At 39.8% G+C, this 22,573-nt stretch overlaps 3 protein-coding genes across 9 annotated transcripts in view; 1 reads left to right on the top strand and 2 right to left on the bottom strand.

Annotated features, from left to right (window-relative positions):
- The window catches only part of pnpla7b (patatin-like phospholipase domain containing 7b), a 54,804-nt gene extending 37,710 nt beyond the window's left edge, over positions 1-17,094 (bottom strand). Inside the window, exons 1-14 of one of the 2 annotated variants that reach the window (XM_050050305.1) lie at positions 17,017-17,086; positions 14,925-14,969; positions 14,481-14,524; positions 14,082-14,156; positions 13,723-13,810; positions 12,879-12,958; positions 7,994-8,088; positions 6,428-6,568; positions 3,194-3,353; positions 2,940-3,020; positions 2,183-2,311; positions 1,954-2,034; positions 1,311-1,431; positions 1,128-1,205 (exon numbers count right to left, since the gene is read on the bottom strand). In XM_050050305.1, coding sequence (XP_049906262.1) covers positions 1,128-1,205; positions 1,311-1,431; positions 1,954-2,034; positions 2,183-2,311; positions 2,940-3,020; positions 3,194-3,353; positions 6,428-6,568; positions 7,994-8,088; positions 12,879-12,958; positions 13,723-13,810; positions 14,082-14,156; positions 14,481-14,524; positions 14,925-14,958 — 1,207 coding nt within the window. In that variant the 5' untranslated portion in view covers positions 14,959-14,969; positions 17,017-17,086. Of the gene's footprint in view, positions 1-1,127; positions 1,206-1,310; positions 1,432-1,953; positions 2,035-2,182; positions 2,312-2,939; positions 3,021-3,193; positions 3,354-6,427; positions 6,569-7,993; positions 8,089-12,878; positions 12,959-13,722; positions 13,811-14,081; positions 14,157-14,480; positions 14,525-14,924; positions 14,970-17,016 lie in introns of both variants that reach the window. The other variant, XM_050050306.1, reaches the window with a different exon arrangement.
- Positions 17,095-17,389: 295 nt separating this feature from the next.
- Positions 17,390-18,711, top strand: mrpl41 (mitochondrial ribosomal protein L41). Of its 4 annotated transcripts, none has more exons than XM_050050402.1 (2): positions 17,390-17,478; positions 18,071-18,711. In XM_050050402.1, exon 2 carries the CDS (start codon positions 18,109-18,111, stop codon positions 18,514-18,516), a length of 408 nt encoding a protein of 135 aa, XP_049906359.1. In that variant the 5' UTR covers positions 17,390-17,478; positions 18,071-18,108; the 3' UTR covers positions 18,517-18,711. The 4 variants fall into 4 exon arrangements, with proteins under 4 accessions (XP_049906359.1, XP_049906361.1, XP_049906360.1 ...); XM_050050404.1 differs by lacking the exon at positions 17,390-17,478 and adding an exon at positions 17,489-17,692; XM_050050403.1 differs by lacking the exon at positions 17,390-17,478 and adding an exon at positions 17,489-17,792.
- A 185-nt stretch (positions 18,712-18,896) lies between these two features.
- Positions 18,897-22,573, bottom strand: part of dph7 (diphthamide biosynthesis 7) — a 29,138-nt gene continuing 25,461 nt past the window's right edge. For all 3 annotated transcript variants that reach the window (XM_050050362.1, XM_050050364.1, XM_050050363.1), the window contains 2 exons: positions 21,178-21,350; positions 18,897-20,066 (listed from right to left, as the gene is read on the bottom strand). In XM_050050362.1, the coding sequence (XP_049906319.1) occupies positions 19,657-20,066; positions 21,178-21,350 (583 nt within the window). In that variant the 3' untranslated portion in view covers positions 18,897-19,656. The remainder of the gene's footprint in view (positions 20,067-21,177; positions 21,351-22,573) is intronic.

Here is a 22,573-nt window from a genome sequence, read left to right as displayed (position 1 = left end):
ATGTTTCTTTACAACTCAGATGTCTTGTGGAAGCCTTCCTTTGCTAGTAGACTTCATTTCAAGTTTGCTGGTTAACAATTCAAATAGCTGATTCAGGTTTTACAACTACACTGTCATAAAACTTGCATAGCAGACCCTGCGCATGAGAACACCAACAATAACATAAGCTGCAGAAGTGGGAAACGATTGGTGATTTGGTTTCAAGTTATTAGTAATGACCTGCACAAAAGCTCATATAACACTGACACAAAGTTGGATTTCACTTTTTTGACATTAGTTTCAGCTAATTAAATAGAAAACATCATGCAAAAATTTTGAATGTTTGTCTTAAAATGTGTTACATACTTTTCTACATGTTCCAAGGCCTTCCATCAAAAACACACATTGCCTGAATCTATTTAGATAAGCAAGTAGCATGCAGAGAAGACACAGTTTTATGAACTCTATATGTCCTATTAAGACAAGAAGGACACTGAAAATATTTAAAAAAGATTTAAAAAAAAAAATAAAATAGGGATATGTGTAAAACTAGAATTACAGCCCTGCAGTTGTATGTCCCATAAACCAGTCAAGTTTCTCTTACAGTTTACATGCATGTCCGTGAAAACATGGATGTTTCACACACATCTCCCCCTGGCATCACAGAACATCTATACAATCAGCACAGTTTCAAGGTGGACACCCAAGATTGGTATCACCAATTAAGTAGTTGACCAAATGCCTCCCCTTCTGTTCTTGAGATGTGATGTTGAGTCATGGCCAGAAAAGTGTTTTGTTACGCAGAATATTATTATGTCACAGTGAAGTTGACCTTTGATCACTATATCATGTTGTCCCATTAGACATTTTTGTCTGTCGTGATTCAGTACGAATTCTTATGTTATGGCCAAAAACATGTTTTGTGAGGTCACACTGACCTTGACCTTTGACCACCAAATTCTAATCAGTTAATTATTCAGTCCAAGTGGGCTTTTGTGTCAAATTTGAAGAAATCCCCTCAAGGTGTTCTTGAGATATTGCATTCACAAGGACGGGACGGACAAAACGACAACCTGAAAACATAATGGCTCCGGCTATGGCTATCACCAGTGCAGAGGCATAGTAATATACTATGTGTGTGAATATACCTGTTAAAGCCAGTGGGGTGGAGAGAGAGCGAGGTTTCCTGTATTTAGGTGTGGACATGTCAGAGAAGCCGGACTTTTCTGTTAGCATGTGTAACAAGAAAACATAACTTTAGACAAACATTACCACACACACATTACTGCAGCCTAACAGTGAAATGCTGTGAGACAGCTGTTGTTTTTGACCTGTGTCACCCTTTTCGGAGCCCAGATCATCAGAGTGGGAAGGTTGCCTGCGGAAGCCTTTGTGTGGATGACTCTCACCCAGAACATGGGCCACTGATACCAAGGAGATGGCTTGGCTCTCCTGTAACACACATAAATCAATATTTAATTTAAAAAAAAAAAAAACACATATCTTCATTTGCAAACCTTCTCAAACCAAATATGTACTAAGGTTAAACATATTCTCTAAGTATTCTATAACAAATGCAACATTTTGATCAAATTCTATATAAATCTAAGTGTAGGGACTGAGGGAAAAAATGAGGATATAACTCTTGGCGCCAAACATTAGCTTGATTGGCACATGGGGTCACAAGTTTATTTGTACCATATTACTTAAATAACTGAACAGGAAATAAAGACACCTCTCTCAAGAGAGTATAAGTAAGCGCAGGAAAATGCAATATGTGCAATGCAAATTCCAAGAGCCTTAAACATCCACTGACTTTCTCATATCTTTGATTCTATGTGTTGCTATTCAATTTGAATGAACAAAAGGGAAAACATATGTGTGAGATCATAAATGGCAGTAATCCTATCCTATCTAAAACATTTTTGTACAGTCTACATCAGCCCAACCACAGCGTGGAGCACAGTCAAGTACCGGGTTGAAGAGCTCAGTGGTCAGGCCAAGGTAGTTGTGTAAGGCAAGGAAGGTCACTCTCTGGAGACGCACCATGATTATCTACAGAGGACAGAAAACACATACTGCACTGTTAATGCTAAAGAATGGGAAATGGATACATGTTTGTAAGCTGCCTGTGCTTTTTTGCATGTTATGTACTGGCTTGCACTTGAAATCAAATACTTCTCATTGTCAGTGGACACTTTACCTGAATGACACGGACCAGAGTTTCAGGATATTTCTCAAAAACTGACTGGAAGGCTGCAGCTGGAAGACGCAGGATAGTGGAGGGAACTGCAGCTCGTGCAGACACTGTTTTATAAGGTGCTGGATAGCCCTTAAATACAGATAATAGAGAGTGTGAAAGAAAAAGGGATGCTGTAAAAATCTTTACGAAACAGATTTGAATTGTATAACATATCCAAAAGGTGGACATGAGTAAAATAGTAAATGAAAGATGGGCTGATCAAGATAAGATAAGATAAGATACAGAATTAGCAAAAGTCTGGAATTACCACCTCGTGGTTGTCCATGTCTGTCCAGACCTCTATGTAGCCATGACGGTTGACAATGCTTCAAATACGGATATGACATTGAATAATGGACAGAAAACATGTCGCAGTGAACCTGACCATTGATCCTTACGAGTTATGATGTTAAATAATGGCCAAAAGGGTTTCTGCAGAACATTTTGATATTACAGTGAGTGAAAATGGTATATGATTGTTTTGGATTTAGAATGTTAACACCTCAGCATTGTATCCTATTAGACAATTGTAAGAAATACTGTCACAATTAGTGCATGAATTCAGTTCATTCATTCAGTTTATGACCGTGACTCACAAAAATCTAATCAATTCATTGTTAAGTCAAAGTGGACTTTTGTGCATGTAATGTACAAGTGACAGCTGCTAAAAAATCTACTCTGGAATACAAGTGTATTACATATGAGGGTGAAGACGTACAGTGATGACATCCATAATACTGAGCAAACTGTGAACACTGTCTCCTGGTAAAACTTCCTTCACCACAACGTCTGTACCATCCTGCAGCAAGAGAACACAATCAAATCTTAAAATGAGAGCAGAATAACAGTCACAGCACAGGTTAGGGTTCCAACACTTTTACCATTCCCCTCACTAATCACCAATATACAGAAAACATTGAAGAAAACAAGCACTGCTCCATGGCTGGGTGTGGAATATTATTGTGGTCTTACACTCTCATGGATGCACAGCTCCAGGCGGCCATCTTGAACCACGTAAATACTGTCATCAGTGTCACCCGGTCGGAAGAGTCCCTCTCCCTGATGCAGCTGGATCAGCACCATGTGACGACACAGCTCCAGGAAAAGAGGCTTCTCAAAGTGGCCGAGCACCCTGGTTAAAACACGTGTGCAGATACTGTGAAGTTCTATCACTGCGAACGATATCCACATTTTAATTAACAGTCACGAAATGCACACTACAAATCTATCATTCAATTTGTCACGTGAAATTATACAATGTACAACTCCAGTGAAATGTGATTCCGTCAGCTCCTTCAACCTGTACATTGCAATTTAGTCCCCTTTTGCCTCTTTTACTTCCTACATTGTAGGCTGCTGCTTTATTATTGTCCGTATTTCCAGGCTGCAGTAGTTGTAAGCTACAGTTTGTGTGTTTATGGCATCCTGGATGGTTCTGGTAATCATAATAATTTCACTGTAGTTTTGAGTACAGTTGCCTCTCTTGTTTCACAAATTAAACCAACCATAGACCCAGTGAATCCAACACAGACAGTTTCAAACTTGAAAACATAAACATTCTAAATGGGTCCCTTTGTATTTCCTGTTGGAATGTTTTGCGGTGTATGTGAATGACATCAGCTGACAGAAAGTATGGACCCCAGCTCTTGCCTAACAATGCAGTTCCAGTGATATGGGCTATACATTAGTGACGTTGCCGGTGGTGTCCTGGAAAGTGCTCCAGGCTGCATCGTGTAGTGCAAACTGTAGGGCGGCCTCTGATTAGCCTGACCATTCTAACGTCACTGGGAGCATTTATCATAGTTTGTTTACATATTTTGACATCAGCGAGATGGTAGCATGGTTCCTCCTCCCAAACACAATCAGAAAGTCCACTCTTTAGCCGCCTCTGAATGGTGTGTAGCAGTGATCCAGTGTTTATTCCCCTTGAGGTGCAAGGCAAGCAGGAACAGGACAACATGTCAATATTCCTGCTGTCACACCAGTCCTTATTCACCATAAAGCACACGCCTCCTCCGAGCATATGGAGAAAGAGACACCTGGTTGAATGGCTATGTCCAGGATTTTGCCAAATTACTGTGAAACAGAGGACAATTCAGTTCCTGATACCTCTTGGAAACTGATGCAGGCATTGAGGTTGTCCAATTTATTATCAAACACTCGTACAATGGCTAGCAGGATACTTGGCAAAGAAGATCCATGAGTCTGGGATCGCAGCCGGCATTCAGTACCTCCACTGTAGAGATGGACACAGAGATAGTCTTGTTTGTCCATGCAGTGGGGATTGTAGCTGGTGCCCATGTTCTCCACCTTTTCCTCGTTGTTTAGCGGCCACGACAATGTTGCAACATCTGGTAAAGTTTTCACCTCGTGGGTCTGTGTGACATCATGGCTCTGGTGTGTTCTTGGTGATACCAATTGTAGCGGGAATTACCATAGAAGCCGTTTTGAGTATTTTGTCTGGTGTTTGTACATCTGTCTTTGGCGGATTTTCTCAACTCTGCAAGCTGCCGTCACAAAACTTTACAAGTCTGGAGTCAAGATTAAAATAAAGGCCAAGTTCCAAGATGGTCTCTAGTTACTGAGGTACAAGGTATTTTGAATTTTGAAACCTGTTTTATTGACCTGTTCGTAATAAATTACTTTTTTTGGACTTTAAACATTTATCTCAGCATTGCAAGTTATTGATAACGAGAGAGTCAAGACTCAAGCCAGCAGCAGCCACATGTGAGAAATGGCTTAACAACTGAACATTTCCTGCAATTAAACTGGTAAACTGGTTTATAAACAGTGTGCTGTCAGATCTGCAGCTGCATACCTCACAACCGTGCGTAATAGTCGCGTGTAATGACCGCTCCTCGTCAGTTAAACTGCACGTCTTTCATGTTTGTCTCACTGACAAGTGGAGAGCCTACAGACAGGTACCCATTAGCTACGAGCCGTCCTTGTCCTGTCCTCTCCCTCTTCTTTCTCTCCTGTCCTCTCTGACTATCACTAAACTCTGAGCTTAATCATTAGCTTTTAGCTTAGCAGCACTCGTAATTGAGTAGGCTTTTGAACAATGCAGGAGAAACGTTGCAGACAGTTTATATTATCAGCCTGGGCCTGGGGCTTGTTGTAACAGTAAATGGGATGTGTTGTAACTTGTGTAAGTTAAACTGTGTCTGTGTGAGTGTACATCTTACCCTGCGATGTGCGATGTGGGCAGCGGGTCCAGCCACACGCTGCTACTGCTGCCAAGCAGCCCCGCCCGTTGGAAAGAGTGTGGGATATACCACTACTAGGAATGGGAGGGGGGGACTAAATCTTTTAAAATTTAAATAGCACATTATTGTGCGATTATAATGAGCACCGCTTACATTGTGCTTTCAATAAATACTACTGCATTGTTCAAAAATTATTAATTATGTCTCAAATTATTCTAGGGGGGGACAGCTTTACTGGACAGGGGGTCATGTCCCCCCTGTCCCCCCGGGATTTCCGCCCCTGGCGACACCTATAGTTGCTGCAAAGTGTGTTTCAATAATACAGGCTGCAGAGTTCTGTTCAAAATCAGTGTCTCAGTCACTGGGGCAGAAAACACACCTTGAGTAGCGACTACCTCGAAAATGCAACTGAGGAAGAAGACAAGCTGGTGTATCTGTTTACAGCACAGCCAAACAAACCTTGGGCTGAGAGGATTTTCTATGCCATGTCAGACAAAAGACTTTGATCAACAAAGTCACCCAACATGGTAAAAGCAAAGTCATGATAGAATTTTGACTCTAGTATTAAGTAAATCATGTGCATGGATCAATTTGTGTCCTTCACATCATGTCCAGTATGTGCTTGTATTGTTTGCTGTGAATTCATTAGTCTATGCTAGGGTATGCAGTTTGAATCCCAAGCAGGAAAGGTGGACTCCCCCAGTCACAATGTTAAAGGGATTTTGAAATACAGATACTACAGTGTGCGGGGAAAAAAGATGCTATAAATGACAAGATAGATTGTTCTTGTAAAAGTTCTGCATTTTTGCCCTTTTAATGACTTTAATGATTAATCATCCAATTCATTCTCGGTCAGTTGACTAACTGACTAATCTTTTCAGCACTGCAAATCACTTTTAATACACACTATTCATTGGGTCTATATGTTAATAAGGGACTGCATAGAAACTGTGCTTCTGTTCATGTGGAAGATGGAAACAAAACATGTCATTTTACTCACCTGACATTTTTCAGCATGTACAGCACCTCAGAGGGCAGATGGGAGTTCTGCACATCAAACTCAGTTAGGTCAGCCTCCAGCAGGCAGGGAGGTGGCTCCTTGGGCTGCAGGGCAGGGGGCTCCCTCCGGATACGAAGGATCCTAACAAGGACATTCTTCATACAGTAAAGACTGATAAAACAAGTCTCTATACCAAGTCTCAGCTCTTAATTCTAAGCTAATTTTACACCTCTTTTTCTTAACAAGTTTCTGTCTTCTAAATTGGAACGTAACTCTTTTCTGAACTCCTTAAACACATCACTTCTGTGTATTTTTTATTACAAATCTTCCTTTTAAATAAATTTATGTCTGTTTATTTTAGTTTTCACTGGAAGTTTTAAATGACTGCCTAGGTTACAGCTGGGGTAGGCACTTAAAATTTGGCGTCACTGGGTAAAATCCCTGAGTAAACTTTGAGCATATTGTATTTCAAGTGGACTGAGAGAAAACTAGACTTCTGCACCTCCTCTTTGCTCTGATTTCAGGCCTTAGAAAATCCAGCCAGTGACACAACACTTTGGCCAATCACAGGTCATTACAGAGAGAGGGCGTTCCTATTTGCTGTTCTACAAATGCAGATGCGTGTGCACGTCCCCTCAGTGAAAGCCTGATTAAATGGCAGTGAATCCTGCAGAGAAAGTTGCTATTCCAGCATTGGCAGCAACTGACTACACTGCAAAGCAATCCAAAAAAGGGAGACAGACTTATCAAAAGGAGAATCTAATCTCATTTCAGAGATGGAGAGAAAATGTAGCTAATAGTTTAGCCTTCTGCTAACTGGCACACAGGTTAGATCCCACACAGCTGCTGGCCTTAAACTCGCTGTGACACCTGTTGCTCGGGGGGTTTGCACTGACGATATTCGAGCTGCTAAAGCCGCCAACCAAAGGATCGTCTCCAGAGCAGCTTCCCGCTCTTCTCCCAGCAAAGTAGCCCACAGCAACAGGGAGTAAAGAGGAGGGACCATGAGGTGGCTAGCAGTTGATTCTTGTCTCTTTTGTGGTCTGATAAACAGAGAATGAGAACTGGGCAAGGAGGGGCTGTGTGAGTGAGCTGCGTACAGCTCTGCAATGAAATAAGTTAAATCAATGTATGGAAAACAGTGGGTGACTGTATGAAGCGCATGCATATGCCTGTGCTCACCAGGTGGGAGGGGCTGAGGACAGAGCAGAGAGCTGCAGGAGGGAGGTGTATTTTTAAATTCTGCCTTTTTTTTTCTTTTCCAGATTTCTGCCCACCCCAGTTATAACGTTGAAGGGTTTAAATAATGTATTCAAACTTAAGTTGTTTTATCATTGGGCATACGCAGTAGATCCAATATCATGGTGGCTGGGTCTGACAATGTATTTTTCCCTGTCCCTGGTATCTTAAAATACCAGCTTATCTTCTTTGATAAAATAATCTTAACTCAAGGTCCACTTACTTGGACAACTGACAACTGACAACTGTTCCCAACTGTTGAATGGACTTTCAACACTCAAAGCTAATCTATCATCTGTCCACACCAAACACTGAAAGGGGACTCACTTGCGAGCTATGGACATAACTTTGGTCCTCTTCCTCATTCTCTGCCGGGACGCTGAGTTTGAATTAGAGGAAGGGGCTGAGGACAATGTCTGAACCTGCAACAAGGAAAGTTTGGTGAATTGACATGTTTAAATTCTAGTAATGATTTACAAAAGATAAACAAACTGTTTCTGATGATGAAAATTCCAATCATGCTAATATCAGATATTTGAAATGATAGAAGGTATTTGTGCCCCACGCCAGGGCCTAGTGATGGTGATGTCAGTGGCTGGTCGGTCAATAACCTTTTTCTGTCCGTCCATCTGTCCAACATGTCCAACAGAGAAAGATACCATGACATCAACTGGCCAGCTCTATGATTAATTTGATTTGAATACTAGTGGTCTCAAATCTGAGCATCTTAACTTTACTTACACATCCTGTACAGTCAGCCTGTTGTTACTTTTTACATACAGTGGTGTGAAAAAGTGTTTGCCCCCTTCCTGATTTCTTACTTTTTTGCATGTTTTCCGCACTTAAATGTTTCAGATCATCAAACAAATTTAAACATTAGTCAAAGATAACACAAGTAAACACAAAATGCAGTTTTTAAATGAAGGGTTTTATTAATGAGGAAGAAAAAAATCCAAAGCTACATGGCCCTGTGTGAAAAAGTGTTTGCCCCCTAAACCTAATAACTGGTTGGGCCACCCTTAGCAGCAACTACTGCAATCAAGCGTTTGCGATAACTTGCAATGAGTCTTTTACAACGCTGTGGAGGAATTTTGGCCCACTCATCTTTGCAGAATTGTTGTAATTCAGCCACATTGGAGGGTTTTCGAGCATGAACCGCCTTTTTAAGGTCATGCCACAGCATCTCAATAGGATTCAGGTCAGGACTTTGACTAGGCCACTCCAAAGTCTTCATTTTGTTTTTCTTCAGCCATTCAGAGGTGGACTTGCTGGTGTGTTTTGGATCATTGTCCTGCTGTAGAACCCAAGTTCGCTTCAGCTTGAGGTCACGAACAGATGGCCGGACATTCTCCTTCAGGATTTTTTGGTAGACAGCAGAATTCATGCTTCCATTTATCACAGCAAGTCTTCCAGGTCCTGAAGCAGCAAAACAGCCCCAGACCATCACACTGCCACCACCATATTTTACTGTTGGTATGATGTTCTTTTTCTGAAATGCGGTGTTACTTTTACGCCAGATGTAATGGGACACAGACCTTCCAAAAAGTTCAACTTTTGTCTCGTCAGTCCACAGAATATTTTCCCAAAAGTCTTGGGGATCATCAAGATGTTTTCTGGCAAAAATGAGACGAGCCTTAATGTTCTTTTTGCTTAGCAGTGGTTTTCGTCTTGGAACTCTGCCATGCAGGCCATTTTTGCCCAGTCTCTTTCTTATGGTGGAGTCATGAACACTGACCTTAACTGAGGCAAGTGATGCCTGCAGTTCTTTAGATGTTGTTGTGGGGTCTTTTGTCACCTCTTGGATGAGTCGTCGCTGCGCTCTTGGGGTAATTTTGGTCGGCCGGCCACTCCTGGGAAAGTTCACCACTGTTCCGTGTTTTCGCCATTTGTGGATAATGGCTCTCACTGTGGTTCGCTGGAGTCCCAAAGCTTTAGAAATGGCTTTATAACGTTTTCCAGACTGATAGATTTCAATTACTTTATTTCTCATTTGTTCCTGAATTTCTTTGGATCTCGGCATGATGTCTGTAGCTTTTGAGGATCTTTTGGTCTACTTCACTTTGTCAGTTAGGTCCTATTTAAGTGATTTCTTGACTGGGAACAGGTGTGCAGTAATCAGGCCTGGGTGTGGCTACAGAAATTGAACTCAGGTGTGATCAACCACAGTTATGTTTTAACAGGAGCTGGGGGGCAAACACTTTTTCACACAGGGCCATGTAGCTTTGGATTTTTTTCTTCCTCATTAATAAAACCCTTCATTTAAAAACTGCATTTTGTGTTTACTTGTGTTATCTTTGACTAATGTTTAAATTTGTTTGATGATCTGAAACATTTAAGTGTGGAAATCATGCAAAAAAGTAAGAAATCAGGAAGGGGGCAAACACTTTTTCCACACCACTGTAAGTACTAAGCAATCCTAATCTAATGTTCAGTACTGCCAGTCACACATTTTAGCAGTATCACCTGGATATTTATACTATGAGATATCCTGTAGAAGAAGTAGCTGAACATTTGCTGTATATGTGTGTATAGTCTTAAAATTGTAGGAGTCAACACAGTGTAAACTAAGATAAGATAAGATAAGATAAGATAAGATAAGATAAGATAAGGATAATATTAACTTTATTGTCCCACATGTGGGAAATTTGTCTTGGGCTGTAAGAGGTTACCGTCACTGCTCACATGAAACTTGACAAGAAAACATAGCTTACATAAGGACTGAGTGAAAACTATCAGAAAATTAGGACATACATACAGTACAAGTAAGACATACACAGTACATTACATTCTCAGTCTTGGGGGTGGATTACTGAAACCACAGTCTTGAGAGTTTTTTGTTTAGGAGAGTTACTGAAGTTGGGAGAAGTGACAACTTAAAACGGTTGCTCTTATAGGCAATGGCCCTGAACCGTCGCCCAGATGGAAGTAACTCATACTCAGTGTGCAGAATGTGGGACGGGTCGTCTAGAATTTTGTGTGCCTGGTTTACAGTGACCTTTTCAAAAAAGGACTGAAGGGATGGGTAGTCATTTTTACTCATTACCTTATATAGCTGTTTTCACTAATTTCTCCAATTTTGATTTGAACTGTACAGTGAGAGAATCAAACCAGGCAGCCATCCCATGTCTAATTACACTTTCCAGTACAGCATTATAAAAAAGTGTCATGATCCTGGTGCTTACTCCAAATAGCCTAAGTCTGCGGAGGAAGTGTAATCTCTGACCAAGCCTGGAACAAAGATGATCGACATGCACGTTCCATTTTAGCAGACTATCTATGTAGAAGTCCAGGTACTTGTAAGACGACACCTGCTCAATTGCACTGTCTCCTATGACTACAGGGTCGTGAGAACACACTTCTTTTGGGTCAAAGATCATTTCTTTGGTTTTATTAGTGTTCAGTATGAGGTGATCTCATCGTAGTATAAGAAGGGACACTCTGCTACTTTTAGTAAGCTCAAAATGATATTTTATGATGTAATTATTTTGATGACAACTTCTACAATCATTAGTATATAATGTGAACAGGATGGGTGAACTCACAGCCCCTTGTGGTATTCCTGTGCTACAGGACTTTGCGTTTGAAAGGGTGCTGTTCACACTAACCTGTTGTGATTGGTTAACTAAAAAAAGAGTGGAACCACTTTATGATAGAAGGGCTGACTTCTAAGTTTACAAGCTTCTTAATCAACAGCTGAGGGCATACAGTATCAAAAGCCGAACTAAAATCAGAAAAGAGAACTCTTGCATGTGCTGCTGGGTTTTCTATGTGCTTGTTAATTAGATGAGCCACACTGGTGACCACATCCTCCATGGTGCACCCTGCCCGGTAGGCAAAGTGGAGTGGGTCCAGACGAGATGTTACTTCAACTTTCAACATGCACACCATTATTTTCTCAAAACACTAAATAACAACACGTTAGTGCAACTGGTCTAAAATCTCTGTTTTCAGCTGGGTACTGAACTTTTGGAACAGGTATTATAATGGATTTCTTCCAGAGGGCTGAACAGTGCCACTCTCTAAGTAGCACTGGAAGATGGGGCACCGGGCAGCAGTTAACTCTGTGGAGCATTTTTACAGACTTTGCCGCATTTACAGACTTTGCCGCTGTCTGTCAGTGCTGTGCTCTTAAACCAATGTTTATAATATGACCTCACTGTATTCTGAGCATAGCCCTGGTCCGTGCTTCACACGTATTATCATTACGATTGAATCACAGACTTGAGCATCAGTTTTTCTGAAAGATAAACAACTGGTGACCTCTGAGAAACCTAGGTTATTAAACCAAAATGCAATGGAGCTTTGGGGGCATTTTCTAATAGCTCTCTTTAAATAGGAACATTTTCTTGTTTCAGCTTTAGGAGCACAATAATGCCAATAACAAGATGGACTGAACAGGCAACATGTTGCTTTAGCAAAGCTATTCCTGAAACTTCACAAAAAAAATAGAGGGCCACCGTAGGCTTAGCAGCACTGTTGGAATTAGATCAAGGAAGATCAGCTGAACATACTATGATTATACACAGTTTAAACCTCTTCAATCTAACCATTGAGCAGACTGCAGAAGACCCACACAAAAACACACTAACTTAATATTTAGAGCTAAGTTGCACTGCTGTGGTTCCATAATGATTGAGGGTCACTGACGCTTTTTTGGACTGAAAAATAACTTCAAAGTCAAAGTTCTTCATTGCTTCATGTCATTTAAATTAAACATGGACATATGCAATTTTTGACTACACAGAACAACAAACTTTGGAAATGGGTTAAAAATCTTCTTTTTCAGACTTTTCAAAATAAATTTTAACCAAATTTAAGTTGAAAGAAATTTAAGAAATGTAGACTTTCATGCAGAGGAGTTTAACTCATTTTGACAGAAAGAAATTATAATATGGATAAATGACATTAGATAAAATGTTTAAGACTATTTAATGACTTATTAGGCCCAATATTTATAAATCTGAATTTATTTATCTTCATTTTAAGGACATGCAAAAAAAAAAAAAAAACTATGGACAGAGTATAATTAATTGTTAAAGAACAAACAAAAAAATCACACATACACTGCCAGGTTGGGATGGTTGTAGTTATTTATAAAATCAATTCATGGTGCATCAGGGGGACCCCTTGGATAGACTGGGCCCTCTGCAAAGTGGGTTCTATGTCTATAGAAAGGGGTGACACTGAGTATGATGTTAAAGAAGGCACTGACCTTTCTCATGATCTTTCGGCCATAGAACATCACCTTGTCTCTCTTCCTGAAACGATAGTGTGGAACACCAGCCTCCTCCTCTGAAACACACCAAACATTCTCTGTAAGACCATTTGCAGTCTACTATATTAATCGTTCTGTGCCAGTCATACTAGCATTGAATTGGAGTACCATGCTGATTCAGAACATCTGTGTGATTAAATCACCCTACAGTTTCAGGGTATTTAATCCCTGAGAATAACAAAATGAATGCACTGACTCCAAGATTTATTTTTGAAAATCCCATAAAGCGTCAACTACTAGTGATTTTTCAAAAATGAATAAACCTAACCCTTTAAATGCATGCTTGTATGAACTGTGAACATTAATGTTGTCTCTGAAGCTCTGACATAGGATAAAACTAGAATTAGTGATAAAACTGGACACATCTGTAAAAACATGGATGCTTCACACATATCTTTCCCCAGCAGCACAGTTTCAAGGTGGACAACCAAGATTGGTGTCACTAATACTGACCTTGACCTTTGACCACCAAAATCTAATGAGATCATCACTGCGTCAAAGTGAACATTTGTGAAAAATATGAATAAATTCCCTCATTCTTGAAATATCATGTTCATGAGAATGGGATGGACAACCCTAAAACACAATGCCTTCGGCAACGGCTATTGCTGACGCAGAGGCATAAACATCTCATACTGACAATCCTCACTTTGAGTCAACATCTATTAATGCATAACAGTGTATCTGGGTATATTTACATCTAGGGTATATACATACTGAAAAAATTCTACATACAAATGTACTCAAACAGAACAGGATGTACAGTGTGCAGGACACTTACTTGACATTTTGTATCTTCTGTAAAATAGGAAAACAACAACTCCAATGACAGAAACAACTGTCACAGCCCCAATCAACACAGCCGTCCACTGGAAGACAAACACATAAAACATATAAATTAGGTATACTGTGTTCTTCAATTAAAAAATGACACATACTTAATATCAGAACCCTTCTTTACTCTACCCATTTAACATTATGTACCAAATGACAAGAAAATAAACACCAAAGTCTTTCATGCGTACCCAGTACATCATCTGCTTCAGGGCACTTCAGCTCACATATTAATTACATTGATTATGACCAAAAAAGCTGTTTGCAAAAAAACGTCACAGTCAGGGATTGACTGTCAGTGGTTACCATGTTGGCCTCCATCCTGTCCTCCACAAAATGCTGCATCTTGGCCTTGATATTCGTACCGAGTGGCAGCAGGCTCTGAAACATACAGCGCAGGAAAAACACTAAGGCAGTGGATTAAGCTGGACATGGAACAAGTAGCTTTCAGTCAAATATATGACCAAGCAACAATTGAAGTGTTTTCAGTTTCTTTAGCATTCATTAAAACAAAATTATTATTCTTTTTTTACCCAACACAGGCTGGTGAAATACCTATAGGAATTTGTCATGTTTTTGACAGGGAAATACACATCTGAGTTATGATGAATGTTATATGGTCATAGTCTTGTACCTAAATGCTTCACTAAGGACAAGGACATAAAGACAATAAAGTGCAATGAATGGTGTTGAGGGATGATATACCGGGTATATACTGCAGCTCTCCTCTTCTTCATTGTCTTCCATGCCTGTTTAAAAAGATAATGCAACACTAAATGAAGGCAATCTCTAAGAGTAAATGAAATTATTTAAACAGTACCTTTCATAAAAGTTGAACAATGACATTTCATTAGGGAAAAATGTAGATTTAAAACTTAAGAAAAGGATTTCTTGCTAACATGGTGCTATATTTTGGTAAAGTTTTTGTGATTATATAATAATAGCCTGGAACTCGAACCCTTGACCTTAGCAATTAGGAACATTAGTGCCTTGGTCCACCAAATTGACAAAAGCAAAAGTTTTCCAAAATCTGGGTTAAACCAAACAAGTTTTTATTGACTAACAAATTCAAAGAGATCCTTAAAAATGCTTCACAGGATTGAATCATTATTTGCAGAAACTTAAAAAAGACATTGATGTAACTTGTACCTTTTTTGGAGAGCAAAGAGAGGCGCTGGTGCATTTGTTTTGCTCCTACCAACAGACATAAAGCAACTGTGGAGTTAATTTAGTGCTGATCATATCCACCCTTACTTTAAATTAAAAATTAATTAAAAGTGTATTGTTTGGATTCATTGAATAAGACAGAAATCTCTGCTCGCAGTTTTACTTGATTAATTTGCTTATCATATTGACTATATTTTACATTCATAAATCTAGACTTGTACGTTAAGAGCCATATGTTTTTGAGCTATCTGCAATTGATCAAGCAAATCAAGCAATACACATCATCTATTTCTGAATATACAAACAAAAAGCTCTTCAAATATATGACAAATATAAGATTGATTTACCTTTTTTTCTTTTCATTGTTTACTACAAACTTTAATCCCCCTGGCGTGTTGTAATAGTAAACTATTGTATTTCTATTGGACACACAAGGTTTGACATGCTTGATGTAGGCTATATGTAACATATACTTTTTTCAATAACATTGAAATACTCTTTTTTTAAAAACAAATCTGGGTTAAAGATCACCTACTCTGGTCAGGGAAAAGAGGTCACAAGTTAAGTGCTTGTAACCAGACACTGTCTCATGCACTTACACACTGCAATACTCCAACAGGCTCTACAAACAGGCAGAGAGACTCAACTCTGGGGGGGAAAAAACTAAGAAAGCTCCACTGAGGAATAATGGGATAGAACCAGGCCATTGGTTCTCAACCAGCAGTCCTTGAAGGAGTTCCAGGGTGTCCCCAATAAATGGAGAATAGTTTATTTTCACTAATTAATTTACTATAGAAGTGAGCCCAATGTTAGCAAGAGTCAGGGTGACTGTTCTGATCACAGGTTTCACTTCCTCCACAGATCTCTACAGTAGTTGACAACTATAGAATTCTGGTCTTAATCATATCTCACAACCAAAATCTTTCCAGATTGTGGTCCTTGAAGTGAAATGTTATCAAACTGAGTTCTGTGACCTACTGCAGTATGCATCAATTTGGGGACTCCTTGAAAGGATTAAAGTTGAGAACCTCTAATAAAGCCTACCATATGCAGTTTGTATACTAAATACATTTATGAAGATCACCTCTGCTGCATATTAGTAGGGATGTGAATCACCAGAGGATCCATGATACAATATTACAAAGATACTTGAGTAAATACAAAATATTATTGCGATTTGAAGTATGTTCCTCATGCTGAGTATTGCGATAAAATATATTGTGATTTATTATCTTATTTCAATTGTAATTTATGTCCCTAAAGAAAAACATTTTATAAGATAAAATTGTCAGTCCTTTTTATCTCACTTCAGCTTTTTTTTTTTGCAGCAGCAAAATGTATCCAGTGCACTGAAAAAGCAACTTATTATATTATTCTAGGAGGGCACCTAACGTTTCATTTGTATGTCATATTCATAAGTTTTATAATAAAAAAACGATGCATGGCAATGTGTGACGATATGACATTGCTACAATGTCATATCACATTGCAATACTATGATGTTTCGATATTTTTCCTTCCACACCTAATTACTATCCATGTTGACTTATCCTGGGGCTGCCCTCTTGTGTCTGACTCCATTCAAAAAAAGAAGATGCTTCTGGAAAGTGCTATATGGATCATATAGAGTGTGCGTTTTCCAAAGAGCAATGAAAGCCATAATTAATTGCTAGCCAGATATTTTGGCGAAATCACGGAGAGTCATATTCCTGCTTGACAGAATTAAAATGTAGTAGTGACAGTGGGTACAAAATAACTCTTCTTTACTTATAACGTTAGATTACACTTGAAAGGCACGTAAAGAACAGACATTTAACAGATATTTTGTCACAATTAAGTAAGCTAACATACATTTTTACTTTGTTATACGTAACCTAATTGTTCTCACAGACTGTGTCCGCGGACTTTGCTTCTGTTTGTGCAGTCCGCTACACAACAAGAGGACAACCCAGTGCAAGCGAAAAACTCAACAAACAAGTGTTCACTGACAGAGTCTATAACATACACAAACAGACAAATGAACCCTCGGCTAACCCTTTTCCACTGAACAGACCGAATAATTTTTCCCACATACCTTTCTTGCCTTAAAGTTTTTGTGTATATGTACATGGCCTACAATAGTGTCAACGAAGTAAAAACAATCCAATGTCCGGTTGTACCTATCAAAATAAAAATCCTTAATGACGAGAATATACTGAGACCCAGATGTAAAGGAGGCATAGAGTGTATTTAAAAAGGACGAAGGGTGCGATTAAATAGTTAAGTTTTACTGTTTAATGATACATTGATTCGATGTACAGCTGAATGTTACCAGATAATTAAGATAGAGTTTGCTTTGCACATACTGTGCCTTAAAGCATTTATTTTGAAGGGCATTCTGTCTAAACTCATCCAATATCTCTGCTTGACGCACCGCAACCACTAGATCAGTATCTGGGCTTGTTATTGGTTGATAGTGTTGCCTCTTGGCCAATCACTGCGCACTTTCTTGGACAGTCAAGCACATTGCTTACAGTGGACCAACAGTGGGCTCAAGGTGAGTGGTGTTGAACTTTGTAGCATCTTATGAACTTATGGGCAATTTATTTTTGTAACGTTGTACGTTAACAGCTATTTTAGTGTAAACACATAAGTGAATTAACTGTTCGCTTGCCAGCAAACGATGCAGCATTAGTTGCCTCGGAAGTCATCGTTTGGTAGCTAATATTAACTAGTTAACGTCAATGACAACGCGTTAATCACCCAATACTGTAAGTCATTCTCTAACCTGGCTAAGTTAGAAATGTAACGGAGTTTTTTTTCTCTCGTGAACCAGTTTTTACTACCTCTGGACCAATGTGTTAATATCAGGTAACGTCAACATCCACCCATCCCTGATTGTTAGCTAACAAACAACGGAGGTAACGTTAGCTTGTTAGAAAACAATATTTAAGATGATGATTAATTATTTGGACTCACGTCATTCCCGGCAGTCATACTTTATCCTCATGTCTAAACAATAATGTAAGTCAATAGTCACTTTCGAGGAACAATAGTTGTGGTGGTGGCAAAATCCGATTATTATTTGGGGTGGCACTTGTGCTGTCTTGTTGTCAATACATGTGTAAATAATAACGCATTCTTTGCAGGTTTCCTCTGTCCTGGAAAGAGGAAACGCTGTTGCACCATGGGTGTTTTATCCACGCTGTTGAGAGGTCTGATGAGAGGAGCGGACAGGATGTCTGAGTTCACCAGCAAGCGTGGATCAAGGACTCATAATAAGGGCAGAGGTGCAAGGCCCACCGGAGTGAGGCTTCCCAGCAGAAAGTTTGTGGCCATACAGGCCATGATTCCTGAGTTTGTGGTCCCTAACTTGGAAGGATTCAAACTTAAACCCTACGTATCATACCGCTGTCCTCGGGGAACAGAGCCTCCACTCACAGCAGAAAGTGTGTTTGCTGAGGTTGTGGCCCCTCAGATCAAGAAAGACTTTGAAGAGGGCACTTTCAACAAAGATCAGCTGGAGAAATATGGATTTGATCCCCAGCAGGAGGGGAAGCTCTTTAAGCTCTATCCCAAGAACTATGTGCGTTAAAGATGCACTAACAGTGAAATGTATTTACAAAGGTGCAAACTGCGGATTAGACTGAAAGTTGCAGACTTACTGGTGTGAAAATCATTACAAATGGGACTGTATATTATGTTGAGAAAGATCAATTTCCTGCAAGTGGTGTACTTTTTTGTTACTTGATCATTGAAATAAAACTTGAGGGGCTGTGATCCATACTGCAGAACTGTGCATTAGTCATTGTAAAGATCAGTTGAACACGAGATGACTGTCATGAGGCCACTGATAGTCATTCTTCACATTCTGTTATACAGAAGGTTACCATATAGTTATTGATTTTGCTCAGAACCTCTTGATTTAAACAACACGTTCACTCTGTGTCCAAGTTCAGATATGCACAGTGAACCTAGAGCTTGCAAGTGTAGCTTTATTGGTCAGAAAATGCAATGAGTGTAACCAGCAATTAAAGTGGCTTCTACAAATTTTGATATACTACAGTTTTCAGAATCATCAGATGGTGAAGATCACCACCTCAGATTTCTGGGGATCAGCACAAATGCTGACATAGCACTTTTTACAAATGCAATAAGGGATTTTTCTTGAGGAGGTTCATTACATGAGAACCTTAATACCAACCTTCAACCAGCTTATTAGGGATAAAATCACAAGTCATCAACCATCAGGCCAAGGGGTGCACATGAAGAGATTTTCCCTTTGAGTACCAATACAGTCATCAGACACAGTCACACAAATATAATAAAATTGGTGCCAGTCTTCAAGCAAGGTGTTTTTGTGAACAGTTTTCCTTAATACAATCACAAAGTATTTAAAAAAAGCTATGATGAAGGAAAGGTATGTGGGTGAATTGTGGTATTGATCTTGTTACTACAGGACATACAGTATAAGGATTTTAAGCAATTTATGTTTAAATACATTTTTATAAAAATCAACTGTTGAAATGTTACGAAAATATATGGTTTTCCTAATTGCATATTCAGTGGTAAGTTTTTCCAGAGTGGGTAGGACTTATCTTCATAGTGAAGACAGTAAATGGAATAACAGTATAACATGCCAATGTTACAGTTGGGCTGTACATTCTGTGTCACATGTTATAATGTTGATAGACGCTATTTCTATAGTGTCAATGCAGCCAGTGCTCAAGCCTGGTCAACACCGGTCTGATTCCCGTTGAGCCTCATCTGGAGTCCAGTCCCAGCGCCACACATGGAGCATATGGTCATAGAATGAGCAGCTTGCCAGCAGACAGGACAGTGAAGGGGCATCCTCATTAGAGTTGAGGGTGGGGCCTAAAGTAGGGGTAATAGAAGGCGCTGCAATGCCCTCTGGTATGTATCGTCCTGCATCATCCTCCAGGGAAGTGTCAAAGCTGGCAGTGGGAGATTCATACTGAATCCTCAAGTGTCCGCCACTCTCTGTGAGGCTTTGCTTTGGTTCTGCAGCAGCAGGGGAGCAGGGAGCCGGTTCCTCCAGGGACAGCCGGGACCAGTCTGCTCCGTATGCCAGGGAGTTGTGGAGGATGTAGGAGGCGATGACAGGACACGCTCCTCCATTACCCTCTGGATAAGATAGGACAACATCAGTGGTTTCACACAAACCTGACAATAACTTTTATGTCAAAAACAAACAAATTGCTAACTTTTGAAGTGTCCTGCTCCTTACAAGATCTACAAGATACATATCTTGGGTCAGCATGTTTACTACAACCTACTGGTTCCCACTGTATTCTCAAATGAAGATGTAGGTCTGCAATGCTGAAGCGCTCTTAGGGTGTAATAAAGTGTGTTTAGTTACTTCTGCCAGTGCCAGGGCAATAAGAATCACAGTTGTCATCCTCACTGAACTGTTTACTGAACTCTGAAGTTACTGCAAATATGACTGTCAGTCATCTGCTGGCTTTTTTGGTTGAGTTACCCGAGATCATATATGCATGATGGATGAAGTTCCAACAGTCCTTTGCTCCCCAGCCATACAGAAAATATCTTGGTGTTGCAGTGAATATACATAATTGGCACGTTTTTTCTGCAACTACTATCCAGTATAAATACTACTATCTAGCAGTAATTTACTATGTAAAAGTCTCAGGCTGAATCCAGCATGGGACCTTTGTTGAATCACTTTCTTCCTCATTTCTTGTCATCTCTTGAATATCAACATTTTATAAAAGCAAAAAATGCCATAATCATAAACAAAGTAGTTGATATGGCAATAGATTTCTCAAATATTTCATTATTTGTGTATAAATATCAGGAAATAGAAAAGAAATAATTTTTCAGAGCCCAGGGTGGCAACTTGGAATTCTATTAGCAAGATCCTTTTTTTAAAAAAAAAAAAAATCTAAATAATACTCCAAAACCCAAAAGTATTCAACCAGCTATCATACATAGCAAAAAGAGCTAATCCTTACATAAGAGAAGCTGGAACGAGAGAATGTTTGAGACAAAAAAAAAAACAAAACGTATAGGTTGATTTTCTCTTAAACAACTTACTGTTTTAACACTAGTATCATTACATTTTATGGATCAAGAGGCCGAGCAAATGCTTGGTGACTAGGTTAACTAACTGTTTGACTATCCAATCATTAAAAAAAAAGAAGAAAAAGAAAAGAAAGTTTATGTTAACATTCAAAACAAGTAATTCCTTCCCTGCCAATCTGTCTTCCATACTCACCTAAAGCCTGCTGGCAATGAAGGATGTGGAAGTCATTGTGCATGCAGGCTGCCAGCAGCAGGTGTTGATGGGTCGGATGCCACTTTAGCCTCCACACTCCTCCACCCACAGAACTCTCACTGAGAGGCTGCCGCATGTTCCTGCCATCCCATAGCAAAACCTGCTCATCATAACTGCAGAGAGAGACGCCCAGAACACAAGGCTTACAGATGATCACGTGACTGAAGGAGTGAGTCAGCTGACAGTTAAAGCAGCTCTTACCTTTCTTGCATTTCACACAGCGATTAGAAAAAATGTGAACATCCACAACTCCCGCCTCCCTCCAAAGTCCCATCCCCCCTCCACCTGCAACTCCACCTCCTGTCTATGATAGACAAGGTAACGTTGGCAAGGTAACGTTAGATACACGGAAGAGGAGAGCGAGTGTAACACGTGTTGACGTTACAACCAAGACAGTCAAACGCAACCCCAGAGTTTTAAAACTCAACGAGTCAGTGATGACTGATGAGTTTTAGAATAAAGTTACAGTGCTAACTGTAACTTTGCAGTGCTACAGTGCTAGCCTATATTACATTAGAGGCCAACTAAAAATACCTGTCCAGCAGAAACTCTGCGACCATCTCGTCCCTTTTTAGCTCAGGATGAAGCTGCATCAGTCTTGTTACGCGAGCGGTTACATCAATCGGAGGTCTCCATGTGTGGAAGACAGACAGGACGCTCGGCCAATCGAATGCAATGATTGGTCGGAGTTTTCTTAGAACCGTATGAGAATGTTGTAATTATGAGTTTGTATCTCTGGTGGAATTCACTTACATTTCAGTGTGCCATCAGCTTATTAATAGCATTTTAACCTAAACAAAGAAAAGTGTAAAATTTCCAGAAAGGTAAGTGTTGCTTTAAAGGGAAATTTCGGTTTATTACTTATTTATTTGAGCCAGAATACACTGACGAAGAGCTTCGTGAAATTGAAGAACGGAGGAGGAGAAAGAGGCACTACAGGTAGAGGACGACAGAGGAGGAATGGCTGCTGCAAGGCTTTAGCTCTGGAGATCGGTGGTGTAACGTTACCTGTGAATGCTGTACCCCAGTGCCCACAGAAGAGGAATACCTCTGTTGCAAGGAATGGGACTGGTTGCAGCCTTAACTAAATGGTAAACAACAAACATGGCAGCACACCGGTAAGGTAAGACAACACGTTTACATGTCGTTTTCTATATGTTCTCTGACATTTATCCTAACGATATGAGGCGGTCTTTGTGGAGAAAAAGCTTGTTTAGTGGACTAACTTTGCACTTGAAAGGATGTCTGTTCAATTAAGTTTTAACAGGTCTGACGCTACGGCTGTATCTAGGCTAACGGCTAACATGCTAACTATTATTTCTATGTCACTAGTCAC

Source organism: Epinephelus moara, chromosome 8, assembly GCF_006386435.1.
Source record: "Epinephelus moara isolate mb chromosome 8, YSFRI_EMoa_1.0, whole genome shotgun sequence".
In the NCBI taxonomy this organism is placed as follows: Eukaryota; Metazoa; Chordata; class Actinopteri; order Perciformes; family Serranidae; genus Epinephelus; species Epinephelus moara.
Note: the sequence above shows the minus strand (reverse complement) of the source record. Positions and strands in the feature narration are given on the sequence as shown.